The sequence below is a fragment of the Anoplopoma fimbria genome, chromosome 15 (assembly GCF_027596085.1).
Source record: "Anoplopoma fimbria isolate UVic2021 breed Golden Eagle Sablefish chromosome 15, Afim_UVic_2022, whole genome shotgun sequence".
Classification (NCBI taxonomy): Eukaryota; Metazoa; Chordata; class Actinopteri; order Perciformes; family Anoplopomatidae; genus Anoplopoma; species Anoplopoma fimbria.
Window position 1 is genome coordinate 22291024 of NC_072463.1, and position 22874 is coordinate 22313897.

Sequence of the window (22874 nt, forward strand, 5' to 3'; positions counted from 1 at the left end):
ACTTTTTTTCAACTTTTTTCGACATACTATACTATGACTTTTTTCGACATACTATACTATGACTTTTTTCGATTTTTTTCGACATACTATACTATGACTTTTTATGACATACTATACTATTACTTTTATCGACATACTATATTATGACTTTTTTAACTTTTATCGACATACAATAGTATGACTTTTTTCGATTTTTTTCGACATACTATAAACTTTTTCGACATACAATAGTCTGACTTTTTTTCGACTTTTTTCAACATACTATACTATGACTTTTTATGACATACTATACTATTTTTTGATTTTTTTCGACATACTATACTATGACTTTTTATGACATACTATACTATTACTTTTATCGACATACTATACTATGACTGAGTCACGGTGGTGTAGTGGTTAGCACTGTCGCCTGACAGGAAGAATGGCCGGGGTTCAGTTCCCGGGCTAGACAACCTTCTATATGACTATGACTTCTTTTCGAATGATTATACTGTGACTTTTTGCGACTTTTAATTACATACTATACTATGACTTTTTTGGACATACTATACTATGACTTTTTTGGATTTTTTTGGACATACTATACTATGACTTTTTATGACATACTATACTATGACTTTTATCGACATACTATACTATGACTTTTTTCACTTTTTTCGACATACTATAGTATGACTTTTTTTCATGGTTTTTTTCAACATACTATACTATGACTTTTTTCGACATACTATACTATGACTATTTTTTCGATTTTTTTTTCAACATACTATACTATGACTTTTTATGACATACTATACTATTACTTTTATCGACATACTATATTTTGACTTTTTTAACTTTTCTCGACATACAATAGTATGACTGTTTTCAAAAAATTCGACATACAATAGTATACTTTTTTTGACTTTTTTCGACATACTATACTATGAATTTTTTTGATTTTTTTCGACATACTATACTATGACTTTTTATGACATACTATACTATGACTTTTATCGACATACTTTATAATGACTTTTTTCGACATACTATACTATGACTTTTTTCAAAGAAATTTCGACATACAATAGTATGAATTTTTTTCGACTTTTTTCGACATACTATACTATGTCTTTTTCCGCATACGGAGCTATGGCTTTTTAAGGACGGTTTTCCACATCCTACACAATTACTTTTTTTCAACTTTTTTCAACATACTATACTATGACTTTTTTCGACATACTATACTATGACTTTTTTTGATTTTTTTCGACATACTATACTATGACTTTTTATGACATACTATACTATTACTTTTATCGACATACTGTATTGTGACTTTTTTAACTTTTCTCGACATACAATATTATGACTTTTTTCAAAAAAAATTCGACATACGACTTTTTTTCGACTTTTTTCGACATACTATACTGTGTCTTTTTCCACATACGGAGCTATGACTTTTCACGGACGGTTTTCCAAATCCTACACAATTATTTTTTTTCAACTTTTTTCAACATACTATACTATGACTTTTTATGACATACTATACTATTACATACTATACTATGACTTTTTTCGATTTCTTTCGACATACTATACTATGACTTTTTATGACATACTATACTATTACTTTTATCGACATACTATATTATGACTTTTTTCAAAACAATTTCGACATACAATAGTATGACTTTTTTTCGACATACTATACTGTGTCTTTTTCCACTTACGGAGCTATGGCTTTTTATGGACGGTTTTCCACATCCTACACAATTACTTTTTTTCAACTTTTTTCAACATACTGTACTATGACTTTTTTCGACATACTATACTATGACTTTTTTGATTTTTTTCGACATACTATACTGTGACTTTTTATGACATACTATACTATTACTTTTATCGACATACTATACTGTGACTTTTTATGACATACTATACTATGACTTTTATCGACATACTATACTTTGACTGAGTCTCGGTGGTGTAGTGGTTAGCACTGTCGCCAGACAGGAAGAATTACTTTTATCGACGGTTCAGTTCCTGGCTAGACAACCTTCTATATGACTATGACTTTTTTCGAATGATTATACTATGACTTTTTTCGACATACTATTCTATGACTTATTTTCGATTATTTTCGACATCCTACACTATGACTTTTTATGACATACTATACTATTACTTTTATCGGCATACTATACTATTACTTTTATCGACATACTATATTATGACTTTTTTCAAAACAATTTCGACATACAATAGTATGACTTTTTTTCGACATACTATACTGTGTCTTTTTCCACTTACGGAGCTATGGCTTTTTATGGACGGTTTTCCACATCCTACACAATTACTTTTTTTCAACTTTTTTCAACATACTGTACTATGACTTTTTTCGACATACTATACTATGACTTTTTTGATTTTTTTCGACATACTATACTGTGACTTTTTATGACATACTATACTATTACTTTTATCGACATACTATACTGTGACTTTTTATGACATACTATACTATGACTTTTATCGACATACTATACTTTGACTGAGTCTCGGTGGTGTAGTGGTTAGCACTGTTGCCAGACAGGAAGAAGGCCGCGGTTCAGTTCCCGGCTAGACAACCTTCTATATGACTATGACTTCTTTTCGAATGATTATACTATGACTTTTTTCGACATACTATTCTATGACTTATTTTCGACATCCTACACTATGATTTTATGACATACTATACTATGACTTTTTATGACATACTATACTATTACTTTTATCGACATACTATATTATGACTTTTTTAACTTTTTTCAACATACTTTACTATGACTTTTTTCAACATACTATACTGTTACTTTTATCGACATACTATACTATGACTTTTATCAACATACTATACTATGACTTTTTTCAAAAAAAATTCGACATACAATAGTATGACTTTTTTTACTATACTATGACTTTTTTTGACATACTACACTATGACTTTTATCAACATACTATACTATGACTTTTTTCACATACTGAGCTATGACTTTTTCTGGACTGTTTTCCACATCCTAGACAATGACTTTTTTCCCACTTTTTTTGACATACTATACTATAACTTTTTATGACATCCTAAACTGACATTTTTCGACATACTACACTATGACTTATTTTCGACAGATTATATTATGACTTTTTCTTCGACATACTATACAATGTCTTTTTCCACATACTGAACTTTGACCTTTTATGGACTTTGTTTGACATAATATACTGACTTTTCTTCGACAGATCATACTATGAATGTTTATGACATACTATACTATGACTTTTTTAACTTTTTTCGACATACTATACAATTTCTTTTTCCACATTCTGAGCTGTGACTTTTTATGGACTGTTTTCCACATCCTACACAATTACTTTTTTTCGACTTTTTTCAACATATTAGACTACGACTTTCTTCGACATACAATAGTATGACTTTTTTTCGACATACTATTCTATGACTGTTTTCACTTTTTTTGACATACTACACTATGACTTTTTTCACATACTGAGCTATGACTTTTTATGGACTGTTTTCCACATCCTACACAATGACTTTTTTCCCACATTTTTTGACATACTATACTATGACTTTTTTTCGAACTTTTTCGATATACTATACTATAACTTTTTATGACATTTTTCGACATACTAGACTATGTATTTTTTTTCCTTTTTTCGACACACTATACTATGACTTTTTTTCCAACAGATTATACTATGACTTTTTTCGACATCCTATATTATGACTTTTTTTTACATATTATATGCTCTTAATCGGCTTATTATACTATGATATATTGTGGTACAGTATACTGGCATTGTTATTGCACGCTATATTATAATTTTTATGGAAATACTACTACTGTAACTTTTTTGTACATACTATATATACTATGTAACTTAATGGCTTGCTATACAAGTAATTCTAAAACTTTTATAAGACATATTTCATATAATACTATGATTATTTATTTTTTACATACTATAGTAAGACTTTATCGTATACATTTTTTGGTACTTGCTACACTATGGCTTTCTATGACATACTACACTCTGACATTTTTATGGCATATACTACCACATTTGTTATGACATTCTATACCAGGGATTCTCAAAGTTTTGATGACTTAGTTTCTATTCAGGGAGCCATCATATGATTGAGGGCTCCCCCGTTGTAAAAGGTCAGAACTGGAAGTGGCGACTAGGTCTGGTGTATGAAAGAGTCTTAAAAAAGGTAGGAAACTTAAGTTAAGGATACCTGCATTTGCCCTGCTATAAGTATTCCTGTTTATGTAAGCTAGAGCTTTACACTTTCAACACCATAGATAGATATTTCACAACCACATGGACATTTTTGACATGCATAATTGTAATGTTTCAACACATTCATGTGAATGAATAAAGAGAGCAGAATCACAAAAAAATTCACAACCTTTAATACCTGGTGTCACAGTGTTAGTGGAACTGTAGATATACTGAAATGTTGAAGTTGTAAATAACTGTTCCAAATATGCCATTCTACAATGTTGAAATCTTTGTATCACCCAGGTCAATTAACTTTCAATTGCTACCTAAACTAGATCCATTGGTTACCATCTCTACAAACATGAGTCCGGTGTGCAGACAGCATGTCCTCAGACAATAACCCTCTTACTGAAGTGACTGATTTAAATTTAATTGACCATCGGGCCTTAAGAATTCCGCTCTTAAAAACTGAAAATTAAAATGACACAAAATATAATGTAAAACAGGTGTATAAAAAAAAATCAACAAAAAAGTATCAGCAGCCAACCTGCTGAATAGAGGAAGGCCGGTCAACGCTGTATATCATATGGCTGAATATCAAAACATGTTTTTCCAAACTAAAATAAAAAACAGACAGCTAAGTGATAGAGTGATAACGCTACCATTCCAAAGATCTTTAGAGGCTACAATAGTGTAATTTTTAACATGTAGAAGTCAGAGAAAAATCATGCAGCTTAATCTTGACACAACCGGTTATAAAATATAAATTGCTGCTTGTAACCAAAGTTGACCTTAGGTTAGTTGCAAAGTAGATCTTGAGCTTATAAGTAAACTTGACCTTGCTTCTTCTCATTCAAGCGCCAAATCTTAGAAGCAAGCCCTTTACTCAGTCAATCTGCCGCAGTCAAACCATTGCTGATGTTTCGTCATCTTAAGTGGTTATATCGGACTTTATATTGAGCCCTGCCAAGCCTCTGGTGTAAAAAACAATATGCAATGAGACACTGCAGTGATTCTAATGTTTGCTGTTTGGCCCTTTTATGTTTGTTGCATAATAAGTATCCAGCTGTTCAGTGTTGCCAGCAAACATAGGTAAAGGAGAATAGTGTGTCTAAGAAATGGAGTTGGCAATGATTTTGTTCGACCTCAGTTAGTTTGTGCCCGCTCAAGACTTTGATGATGGTGATAGTTTTGTGTTTAAATTAATAATTTTGCACTATTTGAAATCTATCTTTATCCTGGTGATATCAGAGCCCTGGTAACATTAAATAGTGAAACTCCTTAAAAAGTACAGTTGCAATCTCTCATATGTATATTGACTTTTCTATTGAGTAGACATTGATTTCAGCTGCTAGACTCCTCAGTTAAACAAAAGAGGGCACCATACCACACACATCACAGATATCATATCAAGAATGAAACCAATATACAGTGTAGCTTTTACATAAAGAAGCAGTCAAATATTTTTCCACCCTGTAAAAACTGTTATTACATTACAAATACATGGTCAAAATGCACATACAGTAGACAGCTCTGTTTCCTTATCCTTTCCAGGAAATCTGCTTGGCACGATTGTCATAAAAACAACAAAAACTTGAAGAATTTACCCATTTTTAGGGGACAGCACCAAACTTCAAAAGTAAGAAATTGGACTGTCTTTGATATCAAATGATCATGCTCATACAGAAGGTGATATCAGTGAAAGCAACACAGTTTATAGGTAAGGTAGTCAAAATTTAAGGCTACTAATAATAAGGATTATCATACTGAATGTCGGAGCTTAATTTATGAGGATTTGAGTGAGTTGGAGATTAGCTATGTTTATCTTAGATTAGCTACTGTTGTTAATTTGATTAACACTTCTCAGGAAATGCTACATAACCACTTGTAAATTACACCAGAAGAAAGGGGAAAGTAAGTAGTAGTAGATGGCTTATTCAAAAAATTTGAATGGCTATGAGTGGTAACAAAAATTTGTATGACAGAACACAGGAAAACATACTGAAATAATTGGTTATAATTAGATGGTTTACCTTTGTTCCTAGACTAACAATTGACCCAACTCTTTCCTGTTTTTAAAGCTCACAAACTTTAAAATATAACTAAGACAGATAGCTTACAGCAACTTAGAGGATAAAAATAAAATGGATAGTTTCTGAATAACTCCTTGATGAAATAAAAGCCATGATATGCAAATATGTATATGGTGACATTCTGCAGCTTTCATTAGATAAACCTACTCTTGGCAAACGGTTGATAATGACCAATGAATAGCCTTTTAAGAATGGAAATGCACAAACTTGCATAGATAAAGTGATATAGTATAGAGCAGCTTTATAATTATGAGCCCAAAAATGGAACATTCATTTATTTTTACTCTATAGACTTTTCTTTTGCCCCTTACAAGCAATTGCTGCTTCTTAATGGAGGTCTAACTTCCAACAAAACAAAACATTGACACTCTGACCACTAACATATGCAAGTTTGCAATTTGGGCAGGTATTTGTCAAGCCTCAAAGAGTGGGAGATCTGGTATGAGTTAAGCTTCAGTTCATGTGTGATGATGCGGCTCTCCTGCTCAAAAAGGCTTAGGAAATACAGGCCCTCGGTCACATAAAACATCAGTTTAGGGCAGTTGTTTATTTTCTTCGTTTTGTTTTTTACAGTATGGTTATTAACAGAGTGGCATATGGATGACATCATATAATCATCTGAATATAAAGGGCTTCACTGACAACATGCTTTCCCTGGGATTATTTGGACTTTAACCCTTCTTAATGCACAGGGGGAAATGCCGGATTTTGGCTATTCTCAATTTAAGGCTATTCATATCTATTTGGTTAAACCACCACCTGGGGGACTGAGAATTACATGAGTGACATCTCTTTTAGTGTAGTATTAAAATGGTTCCACAACATGTGGATACAAAGTCCTCTAATAGACATTAAATTAATGTTGAACTTAAAGGGGAGTACCACTCAATTTGGGAAATCTCTGGATCTAAGATCTGAAAAAATGTCTCTCTTTTGAAGATGTAAAATGAATTTGGAGAGCTGGTAATCATGAAAAAGATAGGCTGAAAGTTGAACAAAACCAGTCTTCATTGTCACTTGACCACAGGTAATTAGTGTGTTTTTAGATATGAGTGGCAATCCCCTTTAATAAGTTGACCTTACGGTTTGGAAAACACTCAAAATACAACACATAGACACTACTCTGAGCACAGTTCTATTAAAAGCAACAGGTTATAAAACATTGACATCATCAAGAGGACGTGCTATACATTGAGCTGAGAGCTCAGCCTCCCATCTCCACCTCAGTCATGAACATGATCTGAAAACCATGTTCTTTGTGCAAATCGAGTGAACACCAAACATGCGTGGTGTGACTCTAATGCTACTGACTGAATCTGTAGAGCTACATCGAGTATGGTGGTGGGGGAAAAAGCTTTTGTTGCGTACGACAAACCGACAAAACAGAGCGATAAAGTAAAAGTTATTTCTGAAGTGGCTCCTGCATTGTATTTTCCATACAAGAGAAAAGCATTTCTTAACTTGGAGTCTTCCTTTGTTTGTAGTGACCCGCCAAAACACCACACCACAGTAACCCAGAACTGATGACCACTTGAAGTGGTCCAGACTTCCTCCACGTCCCGAAACCACCAACGTCTAACAAGCCGACACAGTGGTCCTTAGACAAGTCTGACCTCCACTGACCTGTGACCCTTCACCTCTCTTCAGGCCAAGGTGTAGGGTCGCTTTTTCTACCATGCCTCTCTCATGCAGAGCGATGGATCCCAAAGCGGCCAGGGCTTTTGCAGGCTCAGCCCCCCAAAAAATTAAGCACTCAAAGCTGGTGGGAGGAGAACGTAAAAGGGTGAAAAGGAAATAAAACATGGCCCATCCATGAAGCGGCTCTCCGCTCCAGCTTTGATGGCGTGTTTAGGTCGGCAATGGGTCGTCATCCCCTTTGCTGCACTTGCACTTGCAGCAGAGGACAATGGGAGTGGCCAGAAGGAGGAAGGGGGAGGCGACCAGCAGGAGCAGGCCAAAGCCAGCAAAGATCCCCACAACCTGCAGGGAAACATTAGGTAAACAAATAAATACATTAATGTATAAACAACATTTTTATGCATACAGTAGTGTGTTGATGTAGTAGTTGGTTGCAGTGATGTTACAGTTTACCAGTATCATCTTGTAGAACACAAGTATTGGACAAGTATTGGACCAAAATGTGTTAAATGTGCCTTACTTAAGCATGGCAAAAAAAAATATTATCAAAGTTATTTTAATACTTGTTATGCAAAATATCAAATATGATAATGGTGTTTTTTCACTGTTTCACAAGTTATTGCATGGAATCCCTTCAATGAAATGCAATGCTACAAGTTGACCTGCAGATGGCGTTCAAGGCCTCAAAACAACACATCTTTCTCAGGACAGAAATCCTTGTTTTCCCAAGTAACTCCAAAATTTAAGGCTTTTTTTTTTAAATTAACAGTACATAAATTAGGATCCTTCTTTCTACTGTCCTCTCCAGGCAGCACTGATTTACAGTCTGCTCACTTATGCTGCATGGACAGATACCTCTTTGTCATTGTGAGAGAAAACACCGGTGTACAATAAAATATGGGAAGTGATGGACAAATCTGGTTACAGCCATGTTTATGAGGAAGTACAACGTGCTGGCAAGTTTTCACTACCCATGTATTGTTAGTTTACTTGCTGTTGATTGAAATTGATTGTGGTTGCTGTTATGCGGTGAGTGTTGCTAGTGATCTCACAAATATTCTGACATAATTGTTTAGGCTTTATTGGTTCTCCGTCCCAGCATCAATACCAGGAAAAGCTGTAGATAGGCATACATGATTTGCGTAGTGAGCAAACAATGCTCTGAACAAATATTAACATCTCCTAATCATGCATGTAAAAACATAATCTAGGGGGCTCTTTACTGTATGAGCATGGCAAGTTAGCAAATTGACCACATGGGGGAGCCAGACACCATCAAGTTCAGAGCCAGAAAATAAAATACATAACATGCAGTCACATGCCACAGTGACTTATAATAGCTTTACGAGGGGCAGAAAGATGCCTTTTGGGGGTATAGTTAGCAAACATTTTTCTGCCTGTTATCTAATAACACATTACTGACTATCATCCTGACATTTAGCATACGGGTTGTGCTGTAGATGAAAGCAGAGTGTGCTCTGATTAACAGACTCTGATGATGTTAACATGTTTAGGACATGACCGTCCTTGTAACTGATGGTAGACCATAGACCCCATGTCGTCAGATACAGACAGGGAGAGAAGATGTATTTTTACTTTGCAAGATAGGTCTGCCCTGGAACATTTGGTATTTATAAGGGAGGCTTTTTAGATGTTAAGGAGCGAGGGAGGTGAATGAGGAGAGCAAGAGAGAGATAAAGAAACACAGAGCAGTGAAGCTATAGCTGACTACCAGCTGAACTGTAATCATATGACTCAGTCTGCCCCACTGGGCAACAGATGCCAGCGTGTATGCTAATGTTGACAGTATAACAAGTATGTTGGACAAGGGGACGTACAACCCCATAAATAGATTATTTGGCTAGGGAGAGATACTGAGGAGAAATTTGGAAACTAAACAACAGAGTCGGCCTTTATCGAAGACTTAAAAACATGTCAAATCTAATCCTGATCATGTGTAATCCACCATCTCACATGTGGGAAATGATATGTCATATCGAATCCTTTATAATCCGTCATTTCATTCGGTAACCCATTGTTAAAGAAGGGCCTTGGTTATGTATTTTCGAAGTGAAAGGTGTACATAATAGGCTTGGTTGAACACAGCGCGACACCGACCGCCAGGCACTTGTCACTGCATGCGTTTCAAGCTGTTCCTTTCCCCATTGTGCTGTCAAGATAATGCTAGTCCATCACTACATACGAGTGTGTGAGCCAGTAAGAGAGAAAGAGGCAGATCCAGGGAGCACGTTTATGGCCACATGCTGCGGAGTGGTGTAAGGGAGGGAGCTCTGAGTGAGTGTGAGAAAAAGAGGGGGGGGGTGGGGGGAGAGAGGGGAGGGAGATGGGTTTCTCACCTGTGTTCTGTGCCAGATAACAGACGCCCTGGAGTGGCCCAGTTTGTTCCGACAAGGCCCTTTGTCATAGTGGATCAGGAGAAAGTCGTCCTGTCACACAAATAAACACATGCACACAGTACAGATAAAGATTGACCATTAACAGTCTGAAAGACACAGGCAGCGGTTCAGAAAATTGCTTTTTAAATGACCTGTGTGGTCCAGTTGTCTGTGCTCACACAATTAAGAATACATAAGGGCACCACGGCTCATAAGTCACCCTTATCCAAGCTCAATATTTAGAAAAAAAACAAAAACATCTCATCCCTTTCTTATCAAGACCAAGGTTAAGCTACAATGTCCTGATAATGAAAGCTATTGCTGTCACAGGGAGACGAATGATGTCTACATCCAGGATTATTAAATTATGTAATCACAGTACTGCAATATTCAACTGTTGAGATTTTTAATGTTAGAAAAAAATGCATATTTCTCTCTACTGCAGTGAACAACAAGGAATAAAGAAATGATGAAGAATCAACTCACATCCAGGGACTCCAGACAGTACCAGCAGAAGGCATGTTTGCAGTTCTTGCACATCATCTGTGCACAGCCTTCGTCCCTCTCGATGTAAACTTTACATTTAGGACAGCGCTTGATTGGTGCCTCATCCTCTTCATTCTTATAGAAAGAGCTGGAAAGAAGAGAGAAACAAGTTTTGTTTTTTTATTCCAACACGGCATAAAATCCCAAATCACTCAACATTCATTTTACAAGAAGCCTTGGAGATGGGATTGGTTTAATGCAGCAATCAATATTTACAATCTTTGGCACAACAGGATAGTGTAAAACTAAGCTTTAGATTAGAAGCCCACAACTCTTCTAAAATCCACCAGTCACCAAAGAGCATTGAACTGCCTTCAACACTCTTATTCTTCCCTCCTGTCGGTGTCAGTTTGTCTGTATCTATTTCTCTTGTGTCAGTAAAGTGCTGATTCCAGAAATCTGGAGACGAGCAGATAGCTGCCATTCTGGGCGCTGTCCTACGACAACTAACAAGCGCGTTCATTTCTAGTGGAAGGGGGAGCATTTGTAAAGAAAAATCAGAATCTAGCTTTTTGAGACATTCTTACATTGGACAGGTGTAGTTTAAACGCAGAGGCTCTTTACAACTAAGAGTAGACCTGTTAATCCTCTCTCCCCCTAACGTGGCCTTTGAGCTAGGCCCTGGGCCTGTGCAGATAGAGGAAGGCTCTGCAGAGCTAATGACATTTCTAGAGTAAGAGGATATCACAAAGAAACAGGTCAGCCGCATATGTCTCCAGGCAGCCCTCTTCCAACCTCGCGGGCAGATCCTGTATCCTTAAAAACGAGTAATAAGCCCATCCCAGACTGCTTTACTGCAGTTTAGTTTCAGCCTATTGTTTTATATCTGCCTATTCATTTGTGCTGGAGCCCTGGCTGATGCTCAACTGAGCAGTGTCTGCAAAACAGCCAGCCAGGCGAACTGTCAGTCTATATTTAAGAACACAGTGAGTGACTCCAGCTGTATATTGACAAGTGGTTCAGTACTCCAGTCAGGTGAGCTGAACATGACATATGGATTCGTGAAAGTAAACATTATTTTCAGGAACCGCATCTGCAGGGACTTTATAGCCGTTCATACTGTCACAACATGCCAAAACGGGATAAATTGCTATCTTTTTGAAGGTTGAATAGGTAGTAAAAACATTTAAACCAATTATAACTGGAATGGACATTATTGGTTATTTGACACTTTTAACCCATGCTGTAATACAACTTTAAATAACTGGATGACTTAATAATACATAGCTCTTTTGTTTTTTGTTAAAGTAAAAAAATATACCTTTTTTTTAACAATTTCAAGGTTGTTGTTTTTTTGGTACATTTTGTATCCAGTAGCTAATACTGGGACTGCAACTGACAATCATTTTCTTTGCTGGTTTATCTGTCGAATAGGTTCTCAATTATGGTCATTAAAATGTCCGGAACAAATATTTTAAGTTTAATATGATAAAAGACCAAGAAAACCCACAAATATTCACATTTGGGAAGCTTTTAAAACCAGAGATTTTCTGGCGCTTAACATTATAAAAAATGACTTAAACAAATAGTCCACTATCAAAAAAGTTGCTCATTAACTTTGACTGACGAGTCAATGAATGCTGAAAGCCTTAATAGGTCACCTGAAGAGAGGCATGTATGAATATGTTAAACAAATATGGGATATGTGGAGGCTCGAATACAGAGGTAAGACACATCCATTCTAATATCTGATCTGATATATAACATAGATGAGAGAGAAATCGGGATAAGAATTTAAAATGCAGCAGTACATTGATTGGATCATAAATGGATAAAATGTAGTACCTGTTTTCTCCTGGTAGGAAGGAGGTAATGGGCAGGTTGTTCTCCTGGCAGGCCTGTCCGGGGTGCCAGTTGGCCTTGCAGGCCGAGCAGAACTCGAGGGCACAGACGGCGCACTGGACCAGCTGGGGCAGCGCAGGAGAATCTGCTTCCTTTAGTTGGCACACGGCCTGGCAGGTCGAGGAAGGGCACCACGTCCGGCATGGGTCCAGCAGAACCTCTGATGGAACAAAACAAGTCACAGGGTCATGGACAGAAGCTGTCTTGAAGGGTTGAATCACAAAAAAAACGTTTTATATTGGGACGCTTTTTTAATAGAAGGTTGTTTTCAAGTTGGTGTTGAATTTTGGTGATTTGCTTTTGCTGTTTTTAGCAGCACATCTCTATTTTTGCAGGTATCTCCAAATCTCACCACTTTAAAAACCCACAACAATGTACACACACATACATGATGTAAATAATGTACAACTTTCAAGCTTCATTTTGGTTCCTGCTTATGTTGAGAAATTGCTTTTATACAAATCTTACATTTTTTGGCCTACCGCATCCATGATCGTCTGACTCACTTCCAATGCTTTTCCAAACTCTTTTGAATATGTGTGAAAGAGCCTTGTGTTTGTGTTTTGCCAGGTCTGTTCAAAGTTGGTAGTGTGATGCACTTGCCCTTGTATCCTCTCCTTCCTTCCCCTTGCCTCTTTGCCAAGAACTCTGAGCACAAATTCCACATGCACATTTTGGCTCAGCCTGAGAAATATGGAATGGTTACAGCAACTGTTCTGCCTGACTGGACTGGGACATTGATGAGACGGCTGACTGCTCTTATCCAGGCAGGCAGCATCAACAGCTATTTCTGAAGCTTTTTGAGGATTTGTATGAATTTACAGGACCCCCCCCTCTGTGTTCCTATGTATCGGTTTGTCTTTGTGTTCATGTATTTATTTTGTCCAAGTGAGATCTGTATGTTCTCAGTACAACTTGTGCCTGTGTGTAGGTGGAGAACCTGCAGAGCGACTTGGTTACTGCTTTCTCTGGAAGGGAGGGAACTCTTATATTACTGATTAGCAAGTCTAAGTTGACAGCATAGAGGGACACAGACACATTAGCTTTCCAGCAATGACATCTAAGACTTTTACCAGTCGGTTAACATTTATTCTACAAACTGTTAACTGCACACATTGCATACATAGCTGCAAACTGAAGCAGAGATGAAAGGATTTAACTAAAATATCTTGCTATGCTAAGAAACCTGTCTGCATCAGAGTCAGTCAGACAGTTTACCAGTCTAGAGCCGAACCAATCCAATTAGAATTTTTTGTCTGGGAGGCTTTCCCTTGTATGTATAATGATGAGAGCTAGTGTTACACTTTGATGTGGATGAGGGTTGAGTCAGAATACTACAGTAAAATGTTAGGCCTCAGTACCCATCACAATAATAATCCTTGCCTGCATGACCATTTGTGGTTCATGAATGGTATTGAATCAATCATTTTTGGTGTCAGAAGGGAAAATTGAAACACTTAGTTTTAAAGCAGTGGACTGCTGGTTGGTGCTAAAAACGGAAAGATTGAAGTCTCCTGAGAAAATGAGCACTGCTAGATCTTTTCTTTTAGCTTTCCGCAGAAACCCCATCGTATAATTCAAGAGAATAAATATCCAAGGGTGCAAAATGATTGATAAGGTAAGCAGCAGTTCGGCTGCACTCGGAAGACAGGACTGACGTCATCCTTTGGTGTGTCACAATAAAATACGGTATCCTTGGAGAACAGGAGGGTCCACGTGAGTGTGCAATGGACAGTCCCTGCCCACACACCGCCCACTGAAGAACGCTGGACATAACACCGACGTGCTGCGGCTGCTTTTGCATTGACTCACCCCTTTCAAACTGAAGCTTCTTGTATCTCTGCATCATCTCCGTGGCCACCATGCACTCAATCTACGGGTCGAGAGGAGACGAGAGGTTGGAGGGAAATAAGCAGGTCTTTGTGCATATTTATAGACAGAAGCAATTATGCATTCAGTATGTCAATATCATTTCCAGAACAATGTCATATTCAAATTTCTACAAGATCAGAAATAACTGCTTTCCAATAACCAATAAAAAAACTTTTTTTGGTAGAAATGTATTGAAGGTGCAAACGTTGGCCCACTCAAGGTTGAATGCAAACATTTATTGGGCAATGAAATGATCATTCAGGCTTTGTAAAAGAGCAGTCAATTAAAGGTGAGGGCTTTGCTGTCAGAGCAGACAGGGATTTGGCATACTTTGTCTGAGTGGCAGGAGTAGCTGGGGTTCCATTAAGGGCCAGTGACACTGATTGATTAGAAACATAAGGCTGTGGTGTGCTGAACCATGCTGTGCCTACGGGCCTCCGAGACCAAGTGAGAGAGTCAGCGAGTCCATCAACCGCCTTGAGGATAAGGAACGCTTTGCCCTCCGATTGACCTCGGCTGCTCATTACAATGGAATAAACACACTGGCAGGTGGAGCACAGCGGTTGTCTTGAGCTTTGAGGGTGTGTGTATGTTAAACTAAATGGTATAAACTTGTACGTTATATGTGGGAGGGAAAAGAGATGGAAAAAAATTGACCCAGCTGTTTTGCTCATTTCATTTGCATGTACATAAAAAAAAAGCTCCTCCATATACATACATACGTTTCATGCACAATTCTACACACTGCTGTGTGAAAATTAAAAGTGACAATTGTTTCTGGAAATTGCTGCAGTGAGTAAGTCCAGTCTATCGGACATTAGCAGACATATTTATGAGCCTGAGGAGCAGCAGGGAAGTGGTTTGATATTGGCAACCAGTCACAACCTAAAGAGCATTTAAAACTTCTGACAATCAAAGTAAATATCGGACTTTTACTTTTTTATCATTACCTCATTTTCCTGCAAGTGTCCTCTTTTGGGACAGGCAGAGTCTGGACAGCTAATTGCAGTTTCAAGGCCTTCTTTAATCAGGAGTTCCACATACTGCTTCAGGCACTGATAAAAAAACAGACAGAAAGACAAATAAAGCACTGAACATGTTCAAAATTCAGTCAGTCAGTCAGATTGATTAAAGAAAAACAAATAAAACACACACACACACAAAAAAGTTGGCAAACAAAGACCGACATAAGAGTCTCTCTTGATCGCCATCTCTGTCTGTCGCCTCATAAAAAGCTAGCTAGTAAAGAAAATGGAGCACTCAAGAGCTAAAGGGCTAAACATTTCTTCAATCAAGAAGATTGTGAGATTTTATAAAATTTTATTAAAAAAAACAAAAATACTTTTACTAGTATTTCATTAGCTTATATTTTATGTTCATGTATTTTGCTACATGGTGCATTTTGTTTTTCTATTGTCTTAATCAATTTAGAAATCAGTATCAAATATCATGGGGATAAAAAGAAAGTAGCTCATGTGAGATGAAGTCAGTCTTTATGTTTATATTGTTGTGGACCTCAGTGGAATAAACTGTACTAACTGAACTTTGGAAATGACTGCCGCCGCCCAGACTGTGTTCTAGGAAGTGGCTTCTATTTTTAGTGGTCATTTTGGACAATGTTTCCTAATCTATGTGCTAGATTTGTTTAGATCTGACAGCCAAGGGGTCTAACTATTGCTCTCTCCCAGCCTTTTCACACATCATCAGTGTTACACAGGAGTTTATGTGAGGTTTGTTATAGATCCTGAGGCCATTACTGATTGCAATACAGAGAGTGTTGCTCTCACTAAATCCAAACATTTGACTTTTTTTTTTGCCACTTTTGCTCACTTTTATATTGTATAACCTTGATTTTTGTGAGAATTAAATTTTACTGAAGTCATCTTTCTGTTGAAAATGTTGTAGTGTACTGCTCACCAGTGTACAGAAGACACATTGGCACTGTGTGATGGTAGTCATCTGCTCTAGAGGGAACTCTCCAAGGCACAGCTTACACGAGACCAGGGGGTCCACGGCCAGCTCCCAGGTGGGACGGTACCGTGCCGTGGTCATCTTCACCCTCACAGAGCTGAAACACAAAAGAAAGAGGAGGAGAGGACAGAGAGCTTCAGTTAATAAAGCCAAATGCATCCGGAAATTAAGAGAGCAAAGTGGAAAAGCTCATAATCCTGCTGATGACAAAGAAAATCCTTAAAGTGGGAATATATGTGGCTCAGTTTTGTCTGCGTCTGTCTACATAATAAATCCAGAGTCCAAGCTGTGCTTTATTTGTTATGACACAATCAGCATGACGGTATGAGCACAAACTGAAAATGCATTGTGAGTTGTGTCCTGTGTGGGTGCATACACACACACACACACACACACACACACACAAACACACACACACAACACACAGGCCTGCTGTATTCAGAATGGCACCAGCTCTCAACCGTTCATTTTCATTCCAGGCCTCACTCTTTCTGGCAAAGAAAAAAAACTGTTCAAAAGATCCTAAAACTCGTGCAGCTATCAGCTATCTCAGCTCCTTGTGACATTTCCACTTGGATGAAATAACACTTTTTTTTTTTTTTTTTTCTTCGCTGTGCGTCATCGCGTCTCTTTTGTGAGAGTCAGAGAGGGTTATTTTAGGCCGTCTCGTCTCACTCTCCTTCCCTCTGCAGCTGAGAGCGAAGAGCTCCCACTCGGCTGTTTACAGGAAGTGGTACCGCGCATACAACGTCAACACAGTCAAGCTCTCCCCACGCTGCTTAGCAACCAGCAGAGGGAGGATTTCGGAGATAGAGGGGGCAACGGATCGCAGGGAGAGAAGCATGGCAAGGGAGAAGAGACAGGGAGAGATTGGTTTGATTTCACTGGTCATGGTACAGTCTGCTATACACAGACATCCAAAAAGACAGGACAGCGAGGAGAGGGGTTGAAGAGTTCACATTAACACTCCACAGACTCTTGTGCTGTATACATGTGCAACCCAAAGAGGGGAGTTGAGCCAAAAAGAGAGACAGATATGATATCACTTCACACCGCCCTTTTTAACAACACGTTTAATCTTTTAAGGAGGAAAAAATGCCTCCACCGTAGATCACCATCACTAGGATGCTAGGTGAAGGCAATCCACACACAGATGATACTTGCTACAGCAATACAGTAATGAGGCGAATCCAGGATTCCATGTGATGGGGTGCAGCCTTTGTTGCAAGGTGGTGTGTCAAAAAGAACACATGTCTCCATCTCATTCTCTTATTTCACATCGTTAATATTTTGTCCATACCTATTACAGCAATATAATTTGGGTGTGCTGTCGGTAAAATGTTAAGTAAGTCAGTAAGTCACTTCTACTGCTGCTCAAGGAGAGAGGAAAGAGGAAGATTCCCAATGGAGATTTCAGTGAGGATACATGAGTCCGTCCTATGTGGAAGTCTATCATTAGAGACACAATCATTGAAAAATCTGTGAGTGACTGGATACTGCAGCTGATGAGGCGAAGTGCATCACTACACTTTACAGCAGAAATAACAGAAATGCAGGTGTCAGAATATCTTTTTCCTCATTCATCATTAAGACACATATATTGGATGTGTGTTAAGGGAGGGTGTCAGAAGCCAGATGGCATCTTCTTTTCACTACTTTATCATACACAGTCAAGGAGATTAATAGAGTAATTTTTTCCGCCACATGCATATCATTTCCTTTAGGATATCTTCAGCTGACTTGTGTCTGGTTTGTTTTCATTTGACCAATTAACACATTTTGATTGTTTGAAAGTGCTGCTCCTCTTAGTCACAGTGGAGTAACCATACAATAAAATCATATTGGGCAGAAAAAACAATGTTACAATTTTTTCCCTAAAAAGATCACTGAACTATTTCAACTCATGACACCAACCTCATTATACCTATTTAGGAATGAATTTACAAGATGAAAAACGTAAAGAAAGAAAAAATAACTAGATGCATTATGAAAAAGACAATAAACTGCAAGAGAACTGCTTGTCAGAAAGTGCATATTTAAGTGACAATTTGCAAAATATTTCTTTACATTGCATAAACAACAATAACTGCCTTGCGGTTGTATGCCTCTGCCAACCAGTCAAGAAGCAGTTTCATGTCTGTCCAAAATGTCATCACTTCATTTTATCCTACTAGGCATGTGTGTGAAATTAATAAGTATATGAATTCTTGAGTTATGGCCAAAAACATGTTTTGTGAAGTCACAGTGACCTATGACCACAACATTTGTATCAGTTCATCCTTGAGTTCCAAGGAATGCTTTCACGAGAATTTGGACTGATGGACGGACGCCATGAACACACAATGTCTCCTGCAACAGCTGTCCACGGTGCAGAGGGACAAAAACTCTGAAACAAGACAGTAAAGAGCAGCAAGAAGCCCATTTTCAGGCGATCCAGCCGTGCACCTGTTCTCTCAGTCAGTGAATTATTCAGATGATGCTTCACAGGGAAAAAGTTTCCCATTTGATGAAACAAGAGTCCCTCAATTCTTCCTCCTACGCATCCTTTCATCGCATCCTTCAGGTGGACAGAGGAGAAATTGCGAGGTGAGAAAAATTGAGATGCAACTCATGCCTGACTCACTCAAATGATCTATCCACTGTCCATTACGCCGACCAGAAAGCCCTAAGTGGTGAGGAAGCTCTTTTATGTAGGTGCTGAGCTTGTACGCATAAGCTTAAATGGCAATTTGTTATCAGGAGGGAGCCAAGGACTTACAAACAAGACCCTCTGGGGAGTGTGTGGGGAGGAGTGCGCTTTGATGGTCCAAAATAATACGTGGACGGAAGAGGACTTGAAGTTATTTAATCCAAATTGAAAATAAGCCATATTTAAGAAGTTGAGTGCAAATGAGGGGTATGTGGAACATTTTAAGCAATCTGACAGAAATAGTCACATGAAGCACGAGTGGAGGGTAAAAGTACAGGTTACAGAAGCATCCCCCATAAAATTTATAACATGATGTAACGATATTATTTTTTGCCATCACGGACAACAGACAAAGAGGGAGACATGGGCCTAATACCATAAACGTAGGCCTGGAAAACCATATGAACACCTCTATGGCAGAGTGTCAAAACTCTACAGCTGATGACTGGAGATGACAGCCTTTCCACAAGGACTGAAATAAATGTTTCTTTATCAGTCTCCATGTTTAAGCTGCTGGACTCCATTAGCCCTGTGGCAAAAGAAACTGATGGTAAAAAGTAATTTGCACTGTGCTGTGCAGGACTTTCTAGAACATTTTTCGGTGTGTGCTTTTACATTCAAATCTGTTTCTCTCCTGCCACACTTTATATTAGTTGTGCTAACAGTGCCAGACTGGGTCGATGAGGACAAATGAAATAGTTTTGTTAGGATGGCCTGAGGAGGGGAGAGAAAAAAGAGAGAGGGAGGGAGAGAGAGCAACAAAGGGAAAATGAGTTTTCATGAGAAAAGGTGGTGCAGTGCCATTCCTCTGCTGCATTATTAACTAGATGGTCCATTATCACTAAGAAACACACGTACACAAACACTATATTCCGAGCAATGGCACAGTGCATGCAGGCCTCTCATGCACTGTGTGCTCATTTCAAATATAGCCCTCCAGAATACTATACATCTGAAAAGGTCAGGTCAGAGAGCTAAAGAGCAATGAAGGCGGAGCCAGAAGTCGAACATCCACTTTGATCTGTGGTCACCACGCGTCAGCCATCAGTCTGAAGGGGCTTGACTCGTAGATTCCCTGGCTACAGCAGCACTTATGTGATAATGACTCCATAACCAAGAGACAAAAGCATTAACAATCCGATGCATAACAGGGGTTGAAATGGTCATGGAGGAGCAATGGAGGAGAACTTCTCTGGGGAGCTAGAAGTGAAAGAGATGGGGTTTTTTTTATCTATCTACAGCATTAATGCTGTGTAAAAAAGAGTATAGATATTACACCAAATAACACATTGATACATGCAGCAACAACAGTAACACGGAGCAAACCTAGCATTAGCACTTAACCTAAGGCAAATTCAAATCTAAAAGCAAACTGGACAAAAACTCACATCAATAAATTCCATCACCCCAGTAATGCCACCTTTTAACTGCTGGTTAAAAGGGCCATGATACAAAACCAGACAAAGACTTACACACATACAGGATAAGCATTTCCTATTTCATTACATTGTGGAAAGGACTCGCTTTCATAAATCCTCATTATCATAGTAGGCTTGATTAAATTTATGGATAAAATGCTGCTTCCAAGAGAGATCTCAAATTGCCCTGAGCAGTTCTAAAGCAGTTCTAAAAACACAACTAGTCAACACATTGTTTGATGGGTAAAGTGCAGATATTGCATAATACTGTAAGTTCATTTCTTAATAATGTTTCTATAAGCCAGCATCACTCGAGGCCTGATTAAATATCACAGCAAATTGAAATTCCTAGAATTGTTAACGACCGGAAATGTATTTTTAGTACTGAATGACTCTTTGTGTCATAAGTCAATAAAGAAAAACTTTTGATTAGCTTTTTTTGTACACAGTTCTAAATTGAATACTCTTTTGTGTTGGACTGTTGGTGCTCAAAACAAGCAATCTGAACATGTCGGCTTTGGTCAATAAAAAGTTGAAAATGCTAATTACAGTTTTCCAGAGACTTAAATGAAAAAATATCAACAGCTTAATATTCATTTATATTTAGGATGGATATTTAATATCACAACCATAGTTTTTGCTGTTGCCATCGGTTTCCAAAACAGACCCTGCTCTGCAATCAAACTATTGCTGCTTCATACCGTTCAAAGAAAACTATGACATGCAAATTCTAACGTGGATAGACAGAGATACAGGATGAAGCCTCACGATGAAGCCTCACGCTGCATAGCCATGCAGGCTTCATTCAAGAGGAACTAAGCTCGACTAAGTGCTCTCAATGCTCCAGTGTGCACTCTACGTTGTCACTGCTTCTACCGAGGAGAGAGATCACTGAAAAAATGTAAGGAAGAGGGAAATAAGGGGCAAACAATATTTCAGCTGTCCATTCTCTCCTGTACTGACAGCTTTTTCTGTGTGTCATTATATAATGTCACAATGCATTGCACAAGACTATTTATATACCTCACCTATGGATGATGTGAAAGAAAGCTGCTAACTCATTCTCTTGCACACACAGATTCTTTCAACACTTGCAAAAAGCTGTCCTTCAGCTGATTTACAAGAATGTGCTATCAACCAATTAGACAAGGCGGAGAGTTTGCGGTGAAGGACGGAAACTGAAGACCAGCTAGAGAAAAAGGCAGGGCTGCTGCTGCTGGATAAAAAGGACTGAGACCATGCAGATAAAATTCTACCTTTAGTTTGGGGACTAGCCAAAGTAGACAGTAGATGTCCAATCGTATCGTAATTTGCTGCAGCAGAATTAATGTAGTAAAAAGCATTATATGATACCAGCTGACTCAAACAATCGTTGTTCCGACTGGCCTTATAAGTGAAACCTAATCTAATCTCAAGTTTTCTCCTGTCAACATTTCCGTCTGGCACACTGCTACAATCATTTGCTATGGTCTCACTGGAATCGCAGCTGGAACGTCATTCCATAAATAAATGTGAGGAATCACAAAGCATGTGAATTAATTCACCTCAAAATCCACATACATTGAATCTGACGGAGCTCAGGATCTGTAATAGGCACTCAGTGATCATGCGGTCCTCTTTTCCCTTCCCTAGTCCTTCCTGCCATTCCTCCCTCAACAGCACAGCCCTGCTCTCCATGACCAATTAAAGGGTCTTTAAGTTTCACTTACAGTATGTCGTATCCTCTCTGTGTCCACTGCTGCAGAGAAAAAGGAGAGAGAGCAAGTAAAGGAAGGGAGAGAGAGAGAGAAGAGAGATAGAAAGGACAGCAGCAATGTGCCACTTTCATCCATTTTCCAGAATCCCTTGGCTCGCATTTATTGCCTGCAATTACTTTTTGTCACCTGGTTGTGAAAGCTCTCACTGGGCAAAGGAACAAACAAGCACAACAGATCACCTATACACTGCAAATGGACAGAAGCATACTGCAGACCGAAGCAAATGATCCCATTCAACCATTAGGAATGAGAGAATAAGAAATTGATTGACTGAAATGTGATCAACAATCAATTGATCCCAACAAAAATTGGGATATTTCTTCTATGAAAATGTTATTAGAAAATGACATTACTTGACTTTATCTTCAGCTCAGCCCAAATAA

At 38.1% G+C, this 22874-nt stretch overlaps 1 protein-coding gene across 1 annotated transcript in view; it reads right to left on the reverse strand.

Annotated features, from left to right (window-relative positions):
• Positions 1-4424: 4424 nt before the first annotated feature.
• rnf144aa (ring finger protein 144aa) overlaps positions 4425-22874 on the reverse strand; it is a 28322-nt gene continuing 9872 nt past the window's right edge. Inside the window, exons 2-8 of the mRNA XM_054614611.1 lie at positions 16574-16724; positions 15607-15711; positions 14597-14657; positions 12728-12944; positions 10883-11030; positions 10358-10447; positions 4425-8342 (exon numbers count right to left, since the gene is read on the reverse strand). Of these exons, the coding sequence (XP_054470586.1) occupies positions 8211-8342; positions 10358-10447; positions 10883-11030; positions 12728-12944; positions 14597-14657; positions 15607-15711; positions 16574-16708 (888 nt within the window). The 5' untranslated portion in view covers positions 16709-16724 and the 3' untranslated portion in view covers positions 4425-8210. The remainder of the gene's footprint in view (positions 8343-10357; positions 10448-10882; positions 11031-12727; positions 12945-14596; positions 14658-15606; positions 15712-16573; positions 16725-22874) is intronic.